A 21488-nucleotide genomic window follows, 5' to 3' on the forward strand; every position below is an offset into this window, starting at 1 on the left:
AATTCTATAGCTGCCACATCTTAGTATGGAAACTAAGTTACTCTATTTGCTAAGCCAGTAAATAGCACTGACTTCAAAATACAATCACATTTTCTCAAGGTTTACTCCTTGGAGAAAGTATTAAAGTTAACAGTAATAAAGTTTGAAATCCCTACAGATCCCCTTCTATTCCTTGTAATTTCTATAAATGTTTTTTTTTTTTTCCCATTTAGTTACAGGATAATAAATTATTGTGTGGGAACACAGATAGTTTCTTCTGTCTGTGCACTGAAAAAAATCATAAGCAGTATGTCTCCGATACACAGATCTGTTGTCCTTATACCACACAGCACCTTACTACATACATATATAGCATAACACACTCCAAAGAGTTTAAATATTTAAAGGGAGTATGATCACAGTTAACAGAAACTAAGAAATAAAGGTAATAATGTAAAAATAGTAATTCAGATATCTCAAAGAAAGAGCTGACTCAAACAGTAGAACAGCTATTAAATTTAAAGTGCATGTTCTAAAGTGATCTTCAAAAGGGGAAAATGTGATATAGCTACATTTTTTTTAATGAATCTGCAGCTAGCACAAAAATGAAACTTCCTCCTGAAAAGCAGGAGCTGGCTCCTTCAGGTAACATGTAAGCCATTTTCTCGAAAGTAGTGACACATTCAGAAGGAATTCTCTCATGTAAAAAAAAAAAAGGGTGTTGTTAATTCAAATCGCAGACCAATAGAACCTCCCAAGTAAGAAGAGATCCACAAAGATCAAGTCCAACCATTGGCTCCACACAGCACCACTCAAACCCAAATCCAAACCCTGCGTCAGAGCCAGACACAGATCCAAACCCTCTCAGAGCACTGTCCAAATGCCCCTTGAACTTCAGTAGCTTGGGGCATTGCCCACTGCCTTGGGCAGCCCGTTCCTTGCCCACTGCAGACCCTTTCCCTGACCCCCACCCACCCCTCCCGTGACACAGCTCCATGCCATTCCCTCGGGCCCTGTCGCTGTCACAGAGAGCAGAGCTCAGTGCTGCCCTCTGCTCCCTATGAGGAGCTGCGGCTGCCATGAGGCCTCCCCTCAGCTCCTCTGCTGTGGGCTAAGCAAACGCAGGGACCTCAGCTACTCCTCATATGTCTTGTGTTCCACACTCTCCACCATCTTTGTAGCCCTCCTTTGTATGCTCTCAAATAGTTTCATGTCCTCCTTACATTGTGGCACCCAAACATGCTCCCAGCGCTGGAAGGGAGGCTGCACCAGGGCAGAGCAGAGCAGAGTGGGACAATCTCTTCCCTTGGAACGAAGCACTGCTCCAGTGAAGTATCATCTTCCTTTTCACATAAAAGTATATGCAACATTCATATATTAAAAATATATTAATTTCACTGAAAATGTAACTGGCATAGTTTCTTACCGACACAACTGCTGTGACATTAGCAGGCTTCCCTGTCCTCTCAATTACAAGGCGTATCACAGTTGTACTCGTTTCATTAACTACAAATTCTGTTTGTCCACTGAACTTCACTTCTGTTTCTCCGGATGTGGAATAAATGAGTTGTGCTAAAAGCAAATAAACTAATAAAGAATCAGAGTGCATCCCTATAAGAAAAAAAAAGAAGAATTAAAAAAGAATTCTGTACCTGAAATATATAAAACAATCTCTGTTGACTCTTCCAATGCTGAAAACTTTTCTGGAAGGGTTTCTGCAAACCCTTTAAATACTGTGTTTTCCTAGTGAGCTTCAGAAATGAGGAAAAAACATGTGCAGGTCTCAAGAATGATCAAGTTAGATAACATAATTATCTTCTGGATCCAATTCTATTTTTATAAGTGTCATCTAATGATATTCTAAAAAGCATTTTTCAACGTTTTCCAAGTGGAGGAATAAAAAATGTCATTTAAGACAACAAAAATAATATTGCATAATTATTTTCATTTCCAATCAGCAAAGAATAGCTTAAGGGTTGAAAATTTACTCATTCTTCCAGCTCCATTTTTTTTTTCCTCTATTGATTCTCTTTAAAAATATACACTGGCACAAAGGATGAGGGGTTAGATGTTTGCAGTTACCTCACATACCATCTTCTGTTATCTTACAGATCATGAAATGTTTTTAAACATTTGCTTATTTGCTTAAGATAGTTTTCACAGCTTCTCTCACCTCATGATTTTTTCATGCTTTTTTGTCACAGAAAATCATCTATGCAGAGACATATTTTTGTGAAGTGTATGTCAAATTTACAATTAGAAAACGCTTCAGATACGGTAGAGATTTTAAGTCTTTTATGTATTCATTTAGATAACTTTTATCTTGTTCTGAATAGAGAACAAGCTAGCCATTGGACCAATAAAATTAAAAAAGCTTCAGAAAGATTTCCAGACTTCCATTCATCTTACAGTAAATTCTGTCTTGAAAGGGGTTCGTTTTCCACTGTGAGGACTTGAAATAAAACTGTTTTCAAATCTGTTAAAGAACAAGAATTATTCACAGACATGACACAGTGTATACATTGTAAATAAAGTCAATAAAGCGAATGGTGTCTCTCAGAATTCAGCTAATATAAGATTGGCAGAATGACAAAATTAGCTGATTTTAGTTACTTATAATAAAATATTCACCTAGTTCTACTGAACATCACCAAGGGAATAGGTGAACAATGAAACTAAATGCAAAAAATCAGGACCAACCATTTCTGCTATCAAACATTTTACAGTCTACTTAGAAAAGTGTTTCATTATTTCCAGCAAGAATGTCATACAGTAAAATAGTTTTCCTGCAGCACTTTGCACCACTGCAGACTGAACTTTTATTCCCATGAACATCATCATCCAAGATCTCTACGGCTTTTATTAAGAATTAAATGCGTAACAGACTTTCAAGAACAAGGCTTTATTCTTAAGAAATGATCTGCTTAGTGATGTCAGTGTAGAAAAAGCCTACTGCAGGAAGCAAAGATGAAAAATACCTCAACAAAAAATTGGGTTTTAAAAATCCTTAACATTTTAAAGGGTGACTGTATTAGCCTGCAAGACATTTTTGTTTTTATGTGGAACTGCTCGGATAAACAGCAGCCTTCAAGCCTGGAAGCGAACAGTTGTGTAACCTTTGTAAACTCTGAGACAATTACACTGTCTGCAAATGCAGGCATCATCCATACTCAACCGAGGAATTTGTTGACCTTTTAGCTTCAGCTGTTACCTTGTCATAGACTTTGCAAATATCTTCCCACGGTACATGCTTCTAGTAAGTAATACTGAAAACTTAATCCTTGAGGGCAAGATTACAAAGTTTAGAATTACTTGAATTCTATTACCTCTACTAGAGAGCATTCTGAAACTATAGGATTACTCCTGTGGAACAAGAGAGGTTTCACAATCATACCATCAATTATTTAGCTGGTGTGTATTCTTCCTTGTTACATTATTTGTACTAAGATTTACCTTGCACAGCCTGCCAAAAGTAGTTTTTACTCACATAACCTCAGCTTTGAAAATCATGACTATTTGAAAAAGAAATGATATAGTAAATACAACATAAATCAAGATTTGAAGAATGAAGAACAAATTTATTCTTACAGCTCAAAAAATGTTTTACTTTATTAAATATCAACTCACTTTGTGTACTATATTTCCAGTTTTGCTGAACAAATTAATGAAGGAACACAGTTTGTTCCTCATTAACTGCACTGCACGAAATTCAGCAGAAGCCTTTGTAAGATCAGGGGTTAAGAAATGACTCTTCCCCCCCTTCTTCATCTCAGTATATAACTAGTGATTATAATTTTGATTTCTTCAAATAAAACTGAAACTGTAGCGGATCAGATCATAACTGATTAATCTACTTTCAGGTCTCTCAATTCAGGACATCCAGTCCATCTTTAATGAGATTAATGAAGTCATCAAAACGTTTTTGAAATAACAACTAGCAGAGGGATACGATAGAGTATGTACATTAATAAAATTGTTTCCCAGCATCAAAATCAGTAACTAAAACTAAGGGTAGCTCTCAAACAAGTTATGTAGACGTTCCAATGGTACTGGAAAATCTTGAAAGTCTAAAAAGTATATATATATAAACTATATAAACAATACTATAGTAAAAAAGCAAAGAAGTCAATCTCAGCATTTCTGTGTCATGATCATTTGCACCTTATATTCGCATTTTATGGTGCTTTCTGAAGTGCAGTTATGTTTCCCTAGAAAAAGCAGACTCCTAGAACCCAGTATATATAGATCTAACAGAGTAATTTCCAAAGTGATGTCATAAAAGATGTGAGCATTACTATTTCAATCTAGTGTCCAGCTGGAGTTAAGAAGAGGAAGGCTCATGAACCCCCTGTCTCTTGTAACTAATGAATCACCAGAATTAGCTCATTTTTTTTCCACTCAGTTTATGGAACAAATTTGAGATGAAGATTTTAAACTTTATAAAGAATAAGTGGTCTTTTCAGCAGGCTGTTATAAAGACAAGAAGTTTTTTCTACAGATTTTTACACTGGCTTTCATGCTTAATAAATCAAACCCCCCTAAAAATTAAAGATCTCTTGTCTGTTTTCAGTGAAGAATGAGAAAACCTAAAACCTAATGGCACACGCATAGATGAAGAGAAATAAAAGTTCTGCAAAAGATTCCAAATCTGAAATGAAATAAGGTGTCAGATATGGAACAGAGAATGGCAAAAGAAACGGGAGTCTGCTAACAAAACAGATGGAAAGATTAAGCACCCTATCCTTCAGACAGGTCATTGCTGCTTGTCAGAAGAAACAAGCAAGCATTCTGAAGCAAGAACTCTCCAGCTCAGAAGCTACAACTTGTTCAGCATTGCTTATCTTTGCACTACTTATCATAGATTTCTGAAGTCCACTGAGATGGCACAGCACAGCAAGTGTGAAGTTTAGTGCACTTTTCACTGCCTGTTCTTGTCTACTCCCTGTCATTACAGATATCCAGCCAAGTAGAACATTCAAAAACTGGCATGCCTAGTACTTTGCATTGAGTACAGCATTACAGCTATCAATGGTTGCCAGACAGAAGTCTATTCACAGCAGAGATGTCAGCACCCAAAAGCATCTTTGGTTAAATACAATGAGAGAGAAATACATGTGCTCTTTCATATGTAAAGAGGAGATTCTCTGTAGTACACTGGAACAGAACAGAGCAAGAAGTTTCACAAGGTCATTGCCCTCCCTGCACCTGTTGCAGAAATATATTAAAATCCTGCATATTTTCAGCATTTCTATTTTTGGCAATCCCAGAACCACTGAAAATTACAAGAGTACTGGCGAACAACAGAGGAAAGCAATTTTGATTCACTAGAATTCTACTTTCTGTGCTGTGTGATCCAAAACTAATACTGAAACATTTTATTTCAGACTGTAAGGTGCTGGTTTTTTTCAAATTGCCTCAGCGTTCCTACAGTTACCACATATGCATAAGAGGACAAAACAGCTATGTTGGCAAAACCAAGCATTTGAACAGTACTGCTCCACTCTGCACCTTTTGGTTTTGTTGGGTTTGTTCTTACTTTTGGTCATGTTTTTTTTATTTGTTTGCTTGTTTTTTCAGATGTTGGATGAGCAAGTCTCTCACTCTATTAGGGACTAGGAAAGGCAGAGTGTTCCATAGCATTATTTTGAAAGAATCTTACTAAATATATATATATATTTTTCTTCAACATGCTTCAGGGTGAATAAACCATGAGAATTATAAGTAACATGAAGTAATGTGTTTTCTGCACTCCTTCTCACTGTGGACAGCACTAATAGTTGTAGCATTTCAGTGTGTTTTGGTCATTGCCATGCATGTTATTTGGTGTCACCGGTACCTTTGCTCTCTACGCTTTCCTGTCTTCCTCTTTGCTACAAGGGCACTGTAGGTACCCTTTTTTATTACTAACGTCGGAAAGTGCTAGACTAAGCACAAATATGGACTGTAACGTGCAGAAATCCTGTGATCATCTTTCACTGTCCAGAAATTTTGGGGCTCAGCTGCTTGCTTACTTACTTACAAACTAATGCTGCCATGGCATAGTACCAACTCTAGCACAAACTCAGGTCCTAAGATTTATCTGCGTTTGAGCATAATGACACTAACATTAAGGAAAGGTTTCACCTGACCATTATCTTCCTAAAAATTGCAGTATTTTAAAAAAAATCTTATTGTCTGTGGCAATATGCATCATCAGGAGTAGCCAACTGAACATAAAGTGAAGAACACCTCCGTATAAAAATGAATGTTTGCTAAGTAATTTTTCCTTGAAAAAGGCACCTATCCTTTGACACAGACATCTTATCTTAAGAAGAAAAGATGCATAAACTACCTGCCATCATTTTTGTATTACAAGTCCGAAAGGTAAATCCACCATTACAGCCAGGAACCAATACTGAAAATGGTAAACAAGCAAGCCAAAGCCATGTCAGAAGCCTGATGAGAAATCCAAATCATCTCATTCTTTTAATAGGAAAAAATATTGATACGGCCAGAATATGCAAGATTTCTGTCAATTTCTTCTTTTTGCTTCTTGAGAATGATTTGAATGGATCTAAACTATTCGCTTGAATTTTAAGTTCTAAAGTACATAATAATCACCAAGTTTTAGCTCATAAATGCTAACGAGTTTCTGAGGTAACCAGTCCCCATTTGGGAAATAAAAGACAAAACTAACAAGCTGTGCTGAATCAACTACTTCCAATTGCAAATAGCAATCAGAGGGAACACAATTCTTTTCTGCACACACTTGTTGTTACCTTATAATTTGCTGGTCAAACAGTGGACTAGACAATACTTTTGATTAACTGTAGGAGTCACATAATTTTAATCAAAAGTAATTCCAAGGAAATGTCTCATTGTTAAGTTTGCTTTATATTTCAGACAGAAATCAAAGCCTAATTTAAACAAACTTTGGCTAAAATCTACTATTTAGTATGTTAGGAAATACACCAGTGGGAAGTTGAATTTGCCTTAGTTTGTATTAAGAAGAAAAAAAAAAAAAGAAAACCAGCCCAACACTGATTTCAGCTACAGAATTTCACATAACTGAAGAGAATCTACCTACATATAGATCTAACTATATACTGTAATAAACTGTATACACTGTAAAAAGAATATATTATTTTTGGAATAGTTTTATACTAGTAGGTAAATGTAGCTTTCAGCTCCAACCCAGAAGGTCTTTTCTACCCCTATGGAAACAGCAGACATCCTTCACTAATAGAGATTATTTTACAGGATTTTCCAGGACCAGGACTTATGTTTTTAGCTGTCAAATTTTGTTCAGTGTAGAGCTTGAGACACTGCAAGGAAGCCTTCACACACTTTCAAGTGGTTTCTTGCATAAAAGAAGAAAACATTAAAACAAATAAGCAAGCAACAACAACAACAAAACTATGAAGATGCTTAGCACTCCCAATTCAGTCTTATGTGGAAGCAGCTGAATGACTGAGACAGTCTCAGGAACAGGCTCTTGCATGTGTGTAACAAGAAATCCAGCTGAGAAAGGTCTGTAGGCTTCAGTGAGGAACAACCTATTCATTCTACTTGAGTAAAGATCTCAACTTTCACTATAATTTCCATTTGTGTCTCCACTTTGCAAGTTTCTCTCATGTCCTCAACATTTAACATATTTTTAGAACACGTGAGCAAAGGACAAAACTGCTACAGCATCAAATACCTAATACCAGTCCTGAATGAAGTACTATGTAGTGATTGAGTAGCATGTATCAGAGCAAGTAATTTTGGGCTTCTCTGACATACTGGTTATTTTTCTTACACTGAAAATGAACAAAACAAAATCAAAAACATAAACAGCCTGTTTGTAATAGTACTTCACATGTAACAATCCTGCAATAAAAAATCTGTCAACTGTAGAGCAGTAGGTTATAGAATAATGGTGGGGATTAGGTGGCATTCTGTCAGAGAGACTGAACAAAGAATTATTGCTATCCACACTGGATCATTACAAGTTAGTACACGTCTATGATCCAAACAGTATTTTAATGTGTTGCCTAATTATCAGAATAAACGTCTTGGTGATTTATTCTCGACTTTGGAAAAGCGTATTATTAAATATGAAAATATTTACATTAAGTTTACAGAGTTTATCCAAATGAGCTTCATTTCTATACTGAAGTGTATTCATCCAGTTACTGGACTGCAGCAAAGAATGCTGTTTTTATTTCAGGCATGGATTTGTAGAATTACATCCCAAAGACTTCTTTCTGTGTAAGTAAAAATGAATTTGCATCATTTTCCAAAAGATTTTCCAAAGTGCGTGAGGCACTCTCTCTAATCTGTATTATGAATGAATCCTTTCAATCTGGCGGAAAAATAAATAAATAAAACACATAATAAAGTAGTTACGTGCTGAAGAGAACTCCCCAAGCAAAACTTGTTTGGGTTCAAAGACTTCTTGCACTATCTTTTTCGCATATCGTAGTTCCCTTGGCTTTTCTAAACCTTTTAACCTATGTCACAATAATCACTATTTAATAATTATAATCATTGCCTTATTAAATGGTTATTTCTTTTCCTTGTTCTAAGGCACCCTGTAGTTCAAGACAAGGAAAATTCTTTGTTGATTAGTTATTTAAGACCAGCAACAATAACTATGCTGGAAAGAAAGGTGCTTTGAGAGGATTACACAGAGCTAGTTCTCAACAGCACCAAGCAGAGAGCAGCAAATTAAAGTACTTCATTGCATGTAACCAAATTGGCTGGTTGAAATGCTAATTAACTTTCAGCAAAGCTAAAGACAGACAGGGGACCCTGTGCTTCAAAGAACGACATGCATTTTTTATCCCACTTCTGCACCATTGTCTTACTAAGAATTATTCAAAATCTATTCCTAAGGATAGCTCTTTTGCTAACCTTTAAAAATGTGGGAAATTTCTAAAGCTTCTACCAATACTTCAGATCTGTTGGTCTGCCAAACCCATAACAGATGGCTGAATTAAGGTCATGTTAAATCCTTAATGAAGCTAAGCCTGAAACCACTCAGAGCTGTAACATTTTGGACCAGTCCGTGATAAGTGCCCGAAGAGAATAAAGTTTATTTTGTAATCTAAAAATGAATCTCATAATTGTACTCTAATAAACTCAGAGTAAATACAAATTGAGATAACCAAACCAATCTCTTGGCATATGTATATATTTACAATGATATTCTAGAGGAAATTCTGTCTCCAACTTGCTACGAAATCTATGATCACAAAAATGCAATGAACATAGAAAGCATCATGCTTCTTGCTTAGTTTAGCCCGTCAGATAAACCTGTTTATTAGTTGGGATTTACAAATTATCTTAGTAAAACCAATTTAATCTAGTTTCATTTCTAGGACATACTAATAAGACAGCATATGAAACTCTGGCTTTCATGTTCTTAATATATTTCACAATTCTTGGTTTCCACATTCTTTCTGCAAACTGCCACAAATTTTCATGTATGGAGGAAACTTCAAACCCTTATGCACACAGAGTATTTTCCAGTGGGATTATTCACTTAATCAGCGGCTGAGGCAAGTGAGGCTTTGCAGACGCAGTAATTTATTTCAGAGTAATAAAAGGTAACAGTGGATAAAATAATAATAAGATAAATGTCAGGTGACACTGATTCCTTCAGTCAATCCCTGTGTTCTTGGAAACAGTAATATAGTTCTTATTTAGATAGACAGAATTCTTGGATTTCTGCAACTATGACTAATAAATACAATCAGCAGCAATAGTTCAGAAAGTTTGAATTTGATAATTGAGATATTGCATAGCATTTGAGTTTTAATGTATGTTTGAGATAACTACCCAGATATTATGCCAGTGAGGAAAAGTATTAACATCACAGTTATATCAAACAGTGACTTATACCTCAATCTGCCAGTCTTGTGCAGCTAAAATGCAAGCAATTTATACAAATGAGTAAAACCAATCAATAGGATTACACATGTAAAAATAGCTATGTATATAATTATATCTCTGGAAGGTCAAGGCCCAGTACTCCTTGAGCAAAAAAGAATTTCAGCACGATTCTGTCTTTCCTTGCTCATCCATTCTTAGAGAACAACTTATAAACGGATTCAGTACAAAGAACAGGCATGGAAAAGGCTGGCCAGTCAATCAATCAATAAATCAATAAGCCAAAAAAACAAAAACAAAAACAACAACAACAACAACAAAACAACTGAGAGCAGGGTAACCTGCAATAAAAGGAAGGTAAATGGCATCAGACATCCTTTCTCTAATAATATCAGGAAACTTAAAAACTCCAGATGCAGCCAAAACAAATCTTAATTCTTTTTTTTTGTGAACTGTCATGCAAGAATATACTTTTTCACTGAGTTTTCAAAGAAGCATTCTTAAACTAAAGCTTTGTAAGCTTACAGGCAATAACTATGAAGTACTTCTAGAAAATACTACACTTAATAATCACTTCATCTTTACCACATTGTAATTCTGAACAACTATTGCATTTGTGTAACAAATCACTTTTTATAGGTGACTTGTGAGTCATCAACATTTTTCCCCCAAATTGCTATAAATTGTTTGTGTCTCATGACTGAGAACATTACACTTCTCTGGAGCTGTACTTTTCTTTAGTATTATACATTAAAGGTATATGCTTTCATAGCTTTTTCATTACATCAGCTTAAGCCATTGAAACACTCAGGTGTTTTAAAGATTAGCATTTGCAGACTTAAGCACTCTTATTTCTTTAATGTAAAACCGAAAGCAAATTAAAAAAGTGCAAGCCAAAATGTGTACATAACTTAATACTGTGCATAAGTTTTAATAACAAGGTACATATTAGACTTCATTCTGAAACTTTCACTTAAATGAAGCTCAAAGCAATTTCCATGGCAAGAATAATGCAGTAGGTTTGGTTGTTATAATAATCACATTCAGGAGTATCATTTCTGTAAAGCTCCTGTGATAATATTTTTTAGCCTTAAAAATGCTGGCAGCAAAATAAACTGTCCAGGATAAGTTCTCACAAAAGCAAGTATCATTTTTTTCCCACTATTTTCCATGTAAGCAGGATACAGACCACAACTGTAAGATAGAAAGCATGTGCTCCATTACTGATGCTAACTTGTTCACTTTTTAGTTCATAAATTTGGTAAACACCGTTGATTTTTTCACACAAAACTACTAAAACAAAAAAGCACATGCAAGAAATCAATAATGACAAACATATTAGTAATAATACTAGCTTAGAAATAATAATACTTAGAAATTAAAACTTGTACATCCTTGAAATACATTAGCTGTTACGTTATCTAATATTTGGCCATCTCATTTCTCAATGTAGTACTCTACAAATTATTTTATTTCCTCAGGAATCTGGATATTCTTTTCACATGGAAATGATGAAGGCACTTAGCGGTAGAAAGCTTGTTTTAGGCTTCTGGGACTAACAGGCTGTTTTCTAAATATATCACATTCTATTTCCACTTACTAAACTGATTTCATGGAAGATTCTCAAAATGTCAATTATTTAATTGAAAGACTCATTCTAGGAGATAGGTGCAAAGTGTACCAGCAAAAAAAACAACAAAAACAAAAACAAACAAACAAAAACCCCTAAACTTTTGGACTCTATATAATGAATTAGATTTAAAAAGAACTCACATGTTTCACACCAATACTATAAAGCAATTATAGACTCATTATAAAACAATTACAGATGTTTGGCAAGCATTTCTGTATACATTTAATCTTAACTTTATCTAGGTTAGCCAGAGCAAATTATGCAACATTTTAAATGGAATCAGAATATCAAAAGCTACAAGCATAAGAAATACTTCCAGTTGTAACCACTAACCTGTTTACAACTCACTTCGTATCAGACGATAGTTTGAAAAATTCATTTTTAATTCACTTTTGCAAAATGCAGTGCATGCACAGCTTCCCCACTTATTTTATTTCACATAATTAGAACACCTAAAGTTTCATGCATTTTTGAGAGTTAAAAACTGCCAGTTAGAGCACTTCGGGCTGAGATGCATCTTGATATCTTCCCCTGCGAATAGTATTTTCCACTGGAAAGACTGCGGTCTCCACCTGCCCCCCTCTACAAAGCAGAAAGAGGAGCTGCTGGAACAACAGAAACCTTAGCACACTCTCCCTAACCAGCGGCCACTCATGGGTAAGTAACACGCTTGCTATCTGCTGCTGGCTAAACCTGTCTCTGCTGCAACAGGTGCTGCTGGCAGAACTCTAGAGCTGGGAAGTGCAGATCTCTGCAACTGATACAGGATGCTTCAAAGCTGACCGCCACCTCAAACCAAAAAAACAGAGACAACAAACCTACCTAGAGCCGGGGACATGGACATCTGCATCTTCTAGACTCAGCAAGCTGCCTGCACACACTCGCTGTCACTCACGCATTATGCACTCTGTCTCCTACTCCTCCCTCCTGTCTGGGCAGCGTACAGCACTCTCCTCCCTCCTCCAACTCCTGCTGCCTTTCCGCTGCTGTGGAGATAAAAGGGGGTGGGATGGAAGAGGACAACATTTTTCAAACCCCAACAACTGTCCCTGTGCTGCTGTAGTTCAGAGCCAGCCTCTCCAGTCGCTGCCTCGTTTGTCCCTCTGCTTATCTAGGACTGAACTGTTCTATTACTGAAGGCAGCAAAACTGCCAGGTGTTGCCTGAAGGATGACAGATTTTGGATTCAAGCCCTTGGACTCGCAGCCAATCACAACAATCCAGAACTGGGCAGGGATGCACATTCTCCATCCCTAGATGAGTTATTTTGGATTCAGTAGTTTCACTAGTATCTAATTCCTGTTTTATGGTTACCTCCATGCCAAACAAATCCTGAGCCACAGCTGTCCCTCTCAACAGAGATGACACAAAGGCAGCAACCAGGCTTTGCCAGTGTTTGCCCCAGTGCTCTCCAACTCTCCTATTTTATGGTAAGCAAGTTATGAAAATTCCTACTTTTCAAAAAAATGTTTCATCTAAGCCCCAAAACACTGAAAATACTGAATTCTGATGAAAATTCTCTTACTTAGTCCCATTTACATGATCTTTACCATATTTCCAGAATCTATGAGATAGCAACTGGCTCTTAAAAAAGTGAAAATGCTATTGCAAACTAAGGCAGCAGCAGCACGATTTCACGCAAGCCGAGTCCCATTAGATGCAATGACACTCCCAACACACCCTTCATCTCACATCCAAATGGAAACCACTCAACCACTCACAAGGCATTGATTTTAACTCCAATGAATTCTAACTCCCAGTACATTCTTAGTCTACAGCACTACACAACCACATATCAAATACTTTGGATTTGCTATCCAAAGTATTTCCTATCTTTTTTTTGGTCCCAAATCTTCAGACTTTTATCAAAATGGTACTCCTAAGTAGCTTGAAAGATCATGGCTCTTACACATGGTGCAAAAACGATGTAAAAACATGCACGTACCATGTAAATATTGTCAAATGCATTTTTTTAAACCCATGTTGCTCAGTAGTATTGAATAAAAATTAGCATTTTAGAATGTAGAAATAAATCCAAGCGTAACTCCAGCATAATTTTAGATATGAATGCTCAAAGCTTTATTTCTGAGATAGCACATTTAGTGAAAGGGACAAAGACAGCATTCTGCCCTGAATGAAAACTGTTAATATTTGCAGTGCTGCTACAGTTTATTGGGAGTTCTTACATTTCAAATGAGCTTTCTTTGGTGTTTTTAGTTTATCTTGAGCACGTGGAGTATGTGGAAAAAAATCACAGTGATGTAGGGAAAGGACTATACAACGCTTGCAGAGAATCTGCTAAGGTTAATATTATCTTTCCAAGGAAGCAATGCAGTGCAGAAGTTAAAAGGCAAAAGCAAAACCAACAACAAAATGACAGGATTTAAAACACTGTACATCTTCTGATAGCAGTAGTCTGGTGACTGCATCAGTATTGTGTAGAGCTGTGTGGTTCACAATTCAGGAATAATGTAAGTAAGCTGGAAAAGGCAAAGAAGATGCTAGAGAGCGATGAGAGGTTTGAAAAATTACTTAGTAAAAAGGCTCAGAGATCTCAAGTATTTAACTTACGGAACTAAAATAAATGCTTGAAGGTATAAAGCATTCCACCCAACATCAGCTGTCTAGTCTCACCCAGACACATAGTGGGATGGAATGAACGGGCTCAAGAGGTGCTTGTTTATCTCCATTTCCTAAATGGGGAGTTTAGATGACTATCTTAGATTAGACGTTGTGTATCTTAGACTTTTGGGATAATGACACTATGTAAATACTAAATAAGATGAATCTCTGGACTTACTCTGTATACAAATGAATATGGATAAATAAAAATCTGCAGTGTAATAGATAAAGGCATAGATGATTTAATACACAGAAGCAAAACTAGATATAGTTTTTTTTACACAGGAATAATTTTGAACTGTTTCTATTATTCTATAATGTTATTTCAGTCTAAATTATTTCTTGTGTTGTCCTTTGTACTACAGTTTCTCTGGGAAGAGAAGTGACCGTACATCCAGTTTGGCTCCCACCAGCAGCTAGTTATCAAGCTGTCCAGTATCAAGGGGATTGACTTAATAGCCCTCAGCCCTCAATTACATTAAACCAATGCATATTAAACATTGCTAATTACTGAGACAGAAAACAAAGGTATCCTGAGAACTCACTAATTCACATGGACAGTTTCACGGCAATTTACACAAGACTTTGAACAAAACTGCATCCTGATCTGAAATGACTGTAGCTCTTACCACTCTCTCCCACTCAGTACTCTGCATTTTCATTAGATCCCTAAGGATTTCCTGATTACTTTTTTATGTTCACCATACCACTCCAGAGACTTATGCTTCCTTTGTTATCTACAAGCATAAGACAGAGCTCCCATGGGATTTTGTCAATGGTGTTCCTCAACCAGCCGGAAGGTTATTGATGATTGACATGGGACACTCCACATGCACTTTTAACAACTCAGCATGCTGCCCACACAGTGCTCTCACCCCTTACAAACGTCAGGAATGAACAATTGGGCCTGGTATTGGGCCTACAATAGATCTGGAATTGCACAGAACAATTTCTTCAGGTCAGCCTTAACTCCTCTTTTCAATAAAAGCAGTAAATAAAGTGTATTAAGTACACCCCTCGATTCTTTATTTGTTTGGATTTCCTTTGATTTGAATTCATTTAAAACTGCACGGTAGAAATGGCTCTGCTGTGGGTAAACTAATATTGAAAGGAGTGGCAATAGAATCAATAGACTCAAGTTTGTTTGTTTGTTTTGAAATCTTGCCTTTTCCCTTCACTGGAATCATCTGAAAGGAAAGATCAGTGGAGAGGGAGTTAAAAGAAAAAACAAATTCCTGAGAAGGAAAGGAGGAGTTAAAGGAGCAAGAAGAAAAACAAAACAAAACAAAACAAAGCAAAGGGCTTCAGAAGAGGATATTTTCTCTTCTTTACATTTTTGCTTTTATTTATAAAGCAGATGTCTGTTTTGCATGAATATGAAGGCCATTTGGTTTTCAATCACAGTACTGCAATCCTTATATACTATAAGAAAGTAAAAATAAGTACTAATAATCAAATTTGCTGCATTTCTCCAAATGGTTATAACATTGTGCTTTCTTTCATGCTTCTTAACTTTTAAAAATTATCGCACCTTATAAAAAAAAGTTTTTTTGTCACTTGAGTGAGGACTCCAAGCTTCCAAATTCTGGGCTAAACACTTATTTGGATACAAGTAGCAAACCAGGAATTGCTGAGAATTTTGAAATATCAGTCCTGCATATACTTTTGCCTATTATCTTTTCTGGTACTTCAGCCAAAGCAGATTGAACTGCTCAGAATAAGGAACATTAAGCATGTGCATAGCTCTTCCATAAGATCAATTCTTAATTAAAATATATCAGATATAAGTTAACTTTACCTCTTGGCTGTTTATTAATGAAGCACTTCAAAAATGCCTAACATCCATCAGACACTGTTCTGATCAGTCATAGTTTACAGGTAAAAGGGAGGCTGATCTTGCTCCTCTGTTCACAATGTAGCTGGGAAGGTACAGATGATGTACCTGTAAGAAATCCAAGGAATTGGTGGACATTTGGTTGCTTGGTGGTTGTTTCCTTTTTGTTTTGTTTTGCTTTTTTGTATAAAGGAGATTTTCTTTGAATGATCATTCATGCTAGTACGTCTCTTTCAGGAGCATTTCTGCAAGAGACAATCCTTGAGAATATTACAGACCACAATAAGTGCTTACAGTCTTCCCTGTTTGGCTGCAATTTCATATTTGATTCAATATCAATAACTATTTGCTTTGCTCATGTTTTGGATGCATTCCCTGTGTTCCTTCTGACTGCTTCCTCAGAACGTCATTTACAAGGGGCAGCAGATCTGACTGGCAGCAGTCAAAGAAACAGCAGCTAGAAATACAGAATGTGACTGTGGTAGGTTAATCTTCAGGGGATTATGCTGAAAGCTGTGCTTGGGAAGAGGGCAGAACTGACTAAGACTCACAGTAAAGAAGCACATTCACCTGTCTCAGAGCCTGATTAGTCTGTATTATCAGGCTTCTGGCCACTATCTCATAGCAGTTTATGACCACACCAATTTTCTGTTTTTCAAAATTTTAAATGAGCTTTCTGATCATGTTCCTGTTGTCATCTAGTTGCACTCTCTGAAGAGGACTACTACCACTTAGAGGAAATGCACCACCTGCTCAGGTATCACCTGATACCTGCTGAGTAGTATCAGGCACAGCTCTCCTTCCTGAACTGCTGCATGTCCTTCTTCATGGGCTGGGAATGCTTTAACATTAAAATCTTAAATTTACTGAAAAGTTTCTTGATGGATAAACAGATACAATGTTGACAAATCCAAACAGTAGTACAGTACTACAACCTGAGGAGACTGAATGACGAACGTTTCTGTCCCAGTAGTTTATGTCTGGCTGGTATCCACATAGATACAGATAAATTCAGGTTTTGATTCTTGAGTTTTTGGGGGGACATCCAGTATTTAAAACAATGGAAAATGAAAATATCCAATTAGAGAATTCCATCTGTTGCACGGCAATAAAATGTAACGGAATATTGGCAGGGAGCCATATCACCAACATCTGCCTCTAATGTCATGGTCCAACATAATAAAATAGAACGCAATACTTTCAGGGGAGCCCTCATTCATACACGTATATATGTTGTCATGGTTTTGTGATTTTCGGTTATTGGTATTCCACACCATAACATCATGTAGTGGATGTTCCTGGTTCTCAGAAGAGAAGGACTACTACATTCCCCATGGTACTTTGCTCCTCTGTTACCATTTTCCAGACCAAGGGAAAAGATAAAAGCTCGCAGTATAAAAACTTGCAGATCACGAGACCTCGTCCCTTTTTCCACCGTCTCTCGTCTTGGCAGCACCTTGCTCTCCAGCCGTCTTATTGTCGGTAGTAGAGTAAGGCCTACCTTGATTTTGGGACATTCTCTCTCTCTGTATTGGATTCATCAGCTTAAATTGCAATTATATTGTATTATAGTGTGTTGTTTTGCATTCCGATATCTTATTTAGTAAATAAGTTTGTTTCTCCTCAGATTGTTGCCGGTGTCCGCTGTTCTTTGCTCTCAGGGCCATCTCCTTACCCTTTTGTCCCTTTTCCCTTTTCCCAGGGTGTGGGCCCGTGGGTCCCCCATCCCCTTCGTCACGGAACTGGGCCGAATGCCCATAAACCATTGACATATGTATAGACAGATAGATGGACAGATAGATTTCTAATATCATGAAAGAAAAACAAATGTTCTCTGGCATCTGTTCATGGGGGTTTACTATATTTTAATACATATTACATCCATTCACATAACTGTGATCATTTATTATTGAACTTAGCTATGTACTTGACAACTTTCATGAAAAATGAGATGATGTTTATGGAAATACTAATATAAATCTGTTCAGACATTAAAAAAAAACCTGAACAATTCATGAGAAAGTAACTCCTTTGTTTCAACTTAAAGCAGCCCAGATTTTGTTGGTCAAGTTGCAGTGTGCAATTCTGACACAATTTATGTCATAACACAAAAAGAATGCCACATCTGAAGAGATGGTTTGATCTTAGAGAGCTCAAGACACTTTTTTCAAAACCCAGTGGGAGCTTACTGGCCTGAAGGTCACATGGAGAAACAAGATGAGAACTTGGCAAGAATTGTCTGCCTGCTCCTCTTGTGCAGTTATTGTTGCTATATAAAGTTGCAGTCTTGTTTCTTCCAATCCAGTGTGTCCATCTCTTCATTTGCAGCATGTCTTGGACAATGTAGATAGTATGTAACAAGTCAGAAGCTTTCTCATAAAATATCCATCAAATCACTGAAAACACAGCTTCAGAGCATGTCAAGCACTAGGCTGAGGTTCAGAAAGAATGCTTACCAAAACTGCATTGTTCTGAAGGTAAAACATAATAAAAATGTTAAAAACTCTTCATTTCAAAGTCCTCCAAAAGTTTGCCAGATACATTAAGGAAAAAGCAAAAAGGCTCCAGCTACTGAATTATTTTTCTGATTCACAGATATGTATTTTGTTTTCTTCCTGCCAAATAATGAAAAAAATCCTACTTGGAAACACAGATAATTTATGTTTTTCAACATAAGAGCTGTCTTTGTTTCTGAAATCATTTCCATGAAATGTTTAAATGTTTACAGATTTGTTGCTTATTTTTCCCCCTTGAGATAAAAAGATATTACTTGAATAAACATGTAGCTTAAGAACCTAGAATAAATGTAAGTTTCCAATCAGAAGCAGCAAGGCCAGAATTTCTGTCCCAGAAGTAACTATCTTCCATCTCTACTTTCTTGGCTGTAGGAAGTTCTGGCATCCAACCTGGCTGTAGAACTGTGTCTACGAAGGAGCGCTCCAGTGCCTTAGCATCCTAAAGCTGACACCAATCCTGGGGAGTCTCAGGCTTATAGAAGACAGAACCATAGCAACTGGTAATGCAGAAGATAATAGACAAGCTTTTCAGAGTTGGTCTGCAAGGGAAAAAGATGCAAGGCCTCTCCTCACATCTCTCTCATCTCTCACATCTCTTATTTACACTTTATGCTGAACAACATCTAAGGTTTTCAGTATTTCCTTTTGTCATTGTAATGCTTGAATCTGTAACATTTTTAAGCTAATGAAATACCTGTATGACATTACTACATTTTTTTTTTTTTTTTTTTTTTTTTTTAATATTAAAGCTGTGAATTGACTTCTGTAGTATCACTCTCATCCCTGTGACACCTGAAATTTGAGTACAATAGATGCAAGGAGATGGAAAAGCAAACATCTTAATTACGTTATTCTGGAAAGCACCCCAAAACAACTGCATGTAAATTCCATATATGTTTTTGTCATGATAGGTATTGCAGAAGCCTATGTTGATGCAGTAACATTACTGAACACAAAATATTCCTAGAAAAGTAAAAACCGTTTAAGACTGATATGCAACACACTCCCACATGGCCTTTTAAATTATGCTATTACAAATCAGAAGTTAGAACTGGCTCAAGTAAGTAATAAAAAGGTTCCAGGAGAAAGAGACATACAGAGGAGAAAATAGTGAAATGCATGTTTAGGGTGTAGAGTATAAATCAATAAAGACCATATTGTTTAAAGTCTGTGTAAGATCAGCAAGCTTGATCTTTTGAAGTTGTTTCCAGTTTATGCCCACCATGTGTGGTGCTTCCCTGTGGTTTGTTATTTTACTTCAATGGCAGAGGGAGGAAACCAACAAAGCTCAGTAACCATACTGCATAGCACAATGTAACCATGGAAGCATTTGTCCACTTGTCAGACCCTCCCCAGAAGGACTCAGCCATTCATTTCATTGCATCAATATTGAAGCTTTTAAGATTTATTACTAGAGGGTGGAGGAAAACTAATAAATTCCTTGTTGCTTCCCATTAAATACATCTTGTCACAGTAGGCTTATTAATACCTCGTAAACATTTTGCTGATGTTGTGTGGGCTATGCTACTGTCTCTCCTTACAGAGGGATTACTCGTGATGTATTTGCATTAACATGTCTGATACTCAGTCAAAGAACTTAAAGCTTTTTGATGCATTCTGCTGTCCTGTATAGAAGCTGCATTGAATGGAAACACAAAAGCTGTAAGAGAACAGGGGTGAAGGGAATCTTTTTTAAAATTCATGAAAATGCCCCTGATAAAGTGTTTCTATGTCTATTAGATCACTCTCCTATTTATGTCATAAATGAGACATTTGTAATCACACCTTAACTGCTTAAAAAAGTTTAATGGGATGATTTATTTCAGTAGCATTTTCATAGTAGTTAAAATATAATAAAATTATATTAAATTTGCATCAATTGTTATTTAATATGACTGACATAGGCAAATACAAACCCAGCATGTTTTATGTGAAAAGCACCACCATTTTATAAGCTACCTACTAATGATTATTCTGGATTACAGTCAGCTGGAGCACATTATACATTTTTCTTTTTACCAGCTTTATACTAAAAGAGCAAAAGAACAAAACTTTTTTTCAGTTACTTATTTACTTACATACAGATGATAGATTTTCTTAGGGAAAATACTTTTCAAAATTTAGTTGATTTCTGTACCTTTCAACTGAAGTATTCAAAAATGCTTAACTGTGAAGACCATTGGCTCACTGCTGTTTTTTAATATCTCCTGAAATGTTATGGGAAGATTAAGAGTATTCCACCTATCAGAAAGACAAAGCAGACTGCCCCAGCAACGGAGTGTCAGGCAGACTGACAGCAAATCTAGCCAAAATAACATAAAGGGTAATCTGAGATTTCACTTATAAAAAGGTAAAGGAAACAAACAAACAAACAAACAAACTTCTACGAAGAGCACACTGTAGTTTAATTGAGATTCTTGAATGACAGTAAACTGGATAGTGGGAGGATTTGGCTTTTAACCTGCAGTACATGTTAAAACATGTGCGGTACAGATGTAGAGCAATGCTAATAGTGCAGTGCTGTTCTGATTAAAAATTAGCTGGTAGGCCTCAAAAAGCATTCTCCATTAAGAAGTTATGAACAAAATATAAATTGCATTTTAAAGAAATGAAAATATTTCTGTCACATAGTTCAGCAAGGAACACAAATAGATTTGCTGCTCCTCAATACTTTCTCCAACTAAATCTAAAAATTGCAACTAGATGTTTGTGATGTCAATATTAGCAGAAAGGAGATGTCAGTACTACAATGAAATGAGTCACTTGGTAAGCTGGTCCCATAGAATCACAGAATCATAGAATCATAGAATGAGCTAGGTTGGAAAAGACCTACAAGATCACCTAGTCCAACCATCCACCCACCACCACGAACCCCACTAAACCATGCCTCCCAACGCTATATCTAAACGTTTCTTGAACACCTCCAGGGACGGTGACTCCACCACCTCCCTGGGCAGCCCGTTCCAGTGCCTGACCACTCTTTCAGAAAAGTAGTATTTCCTAATGTCCAGCCTAAATCTCCCCTGGCACAACTTGAAGCCATTCCCCCT

General features: G+C 36.5%; 1 protein-coding gene and 1 long non-coding RNA gene across 2 annotated transcripts in view; both read right to left on the reverse strand.

Moving 5' to 3' along the window:
- ADGRV1 (adhesion G protein-coupled receptor V1) overlaps positions 1-1588 on the reverse strand; it is a 257698-nt gene extending 256110 nt beyond the window's left edge. The window contains exon 1 of the mRNA XM_021381087.1: positions 1406-1588. Within this exon, the coding sequence (XP_021236762.1) occupies positions 1406-1588 (183 nt within the window). The remainder of the gene's footprint in view (positions 1-1405) is intronic.
- LOC110389443 overlaps positions 17779-21488 on the reverse strand; it is a 10428-nt gene continuing 6718 nt past the window's right edge. Inside the window, exon 4 of the long non-coding RNA XR_002433211.1 lies at positions 17779-18935. This is a non-coding gene — a long non-coding RNA (uncharacterized LOC110389443). The remainder of the gene's footprint in view (positions 18936-21488) is intronic.

This window comes from Numida meleagris, chromosome Z, assembly GCF_002078875.1.
Source record: "Numida meleagris isolate 19003 breed g44 Domestic line chromosome Z, NumMel1.0, whole genome shotgun sequence".
NCBI classification, from domain to species: Eukaryota; Metazoa; Chordata; class Aves; order Galliformes; family Numididae; genus Numida; species Numida meleagris.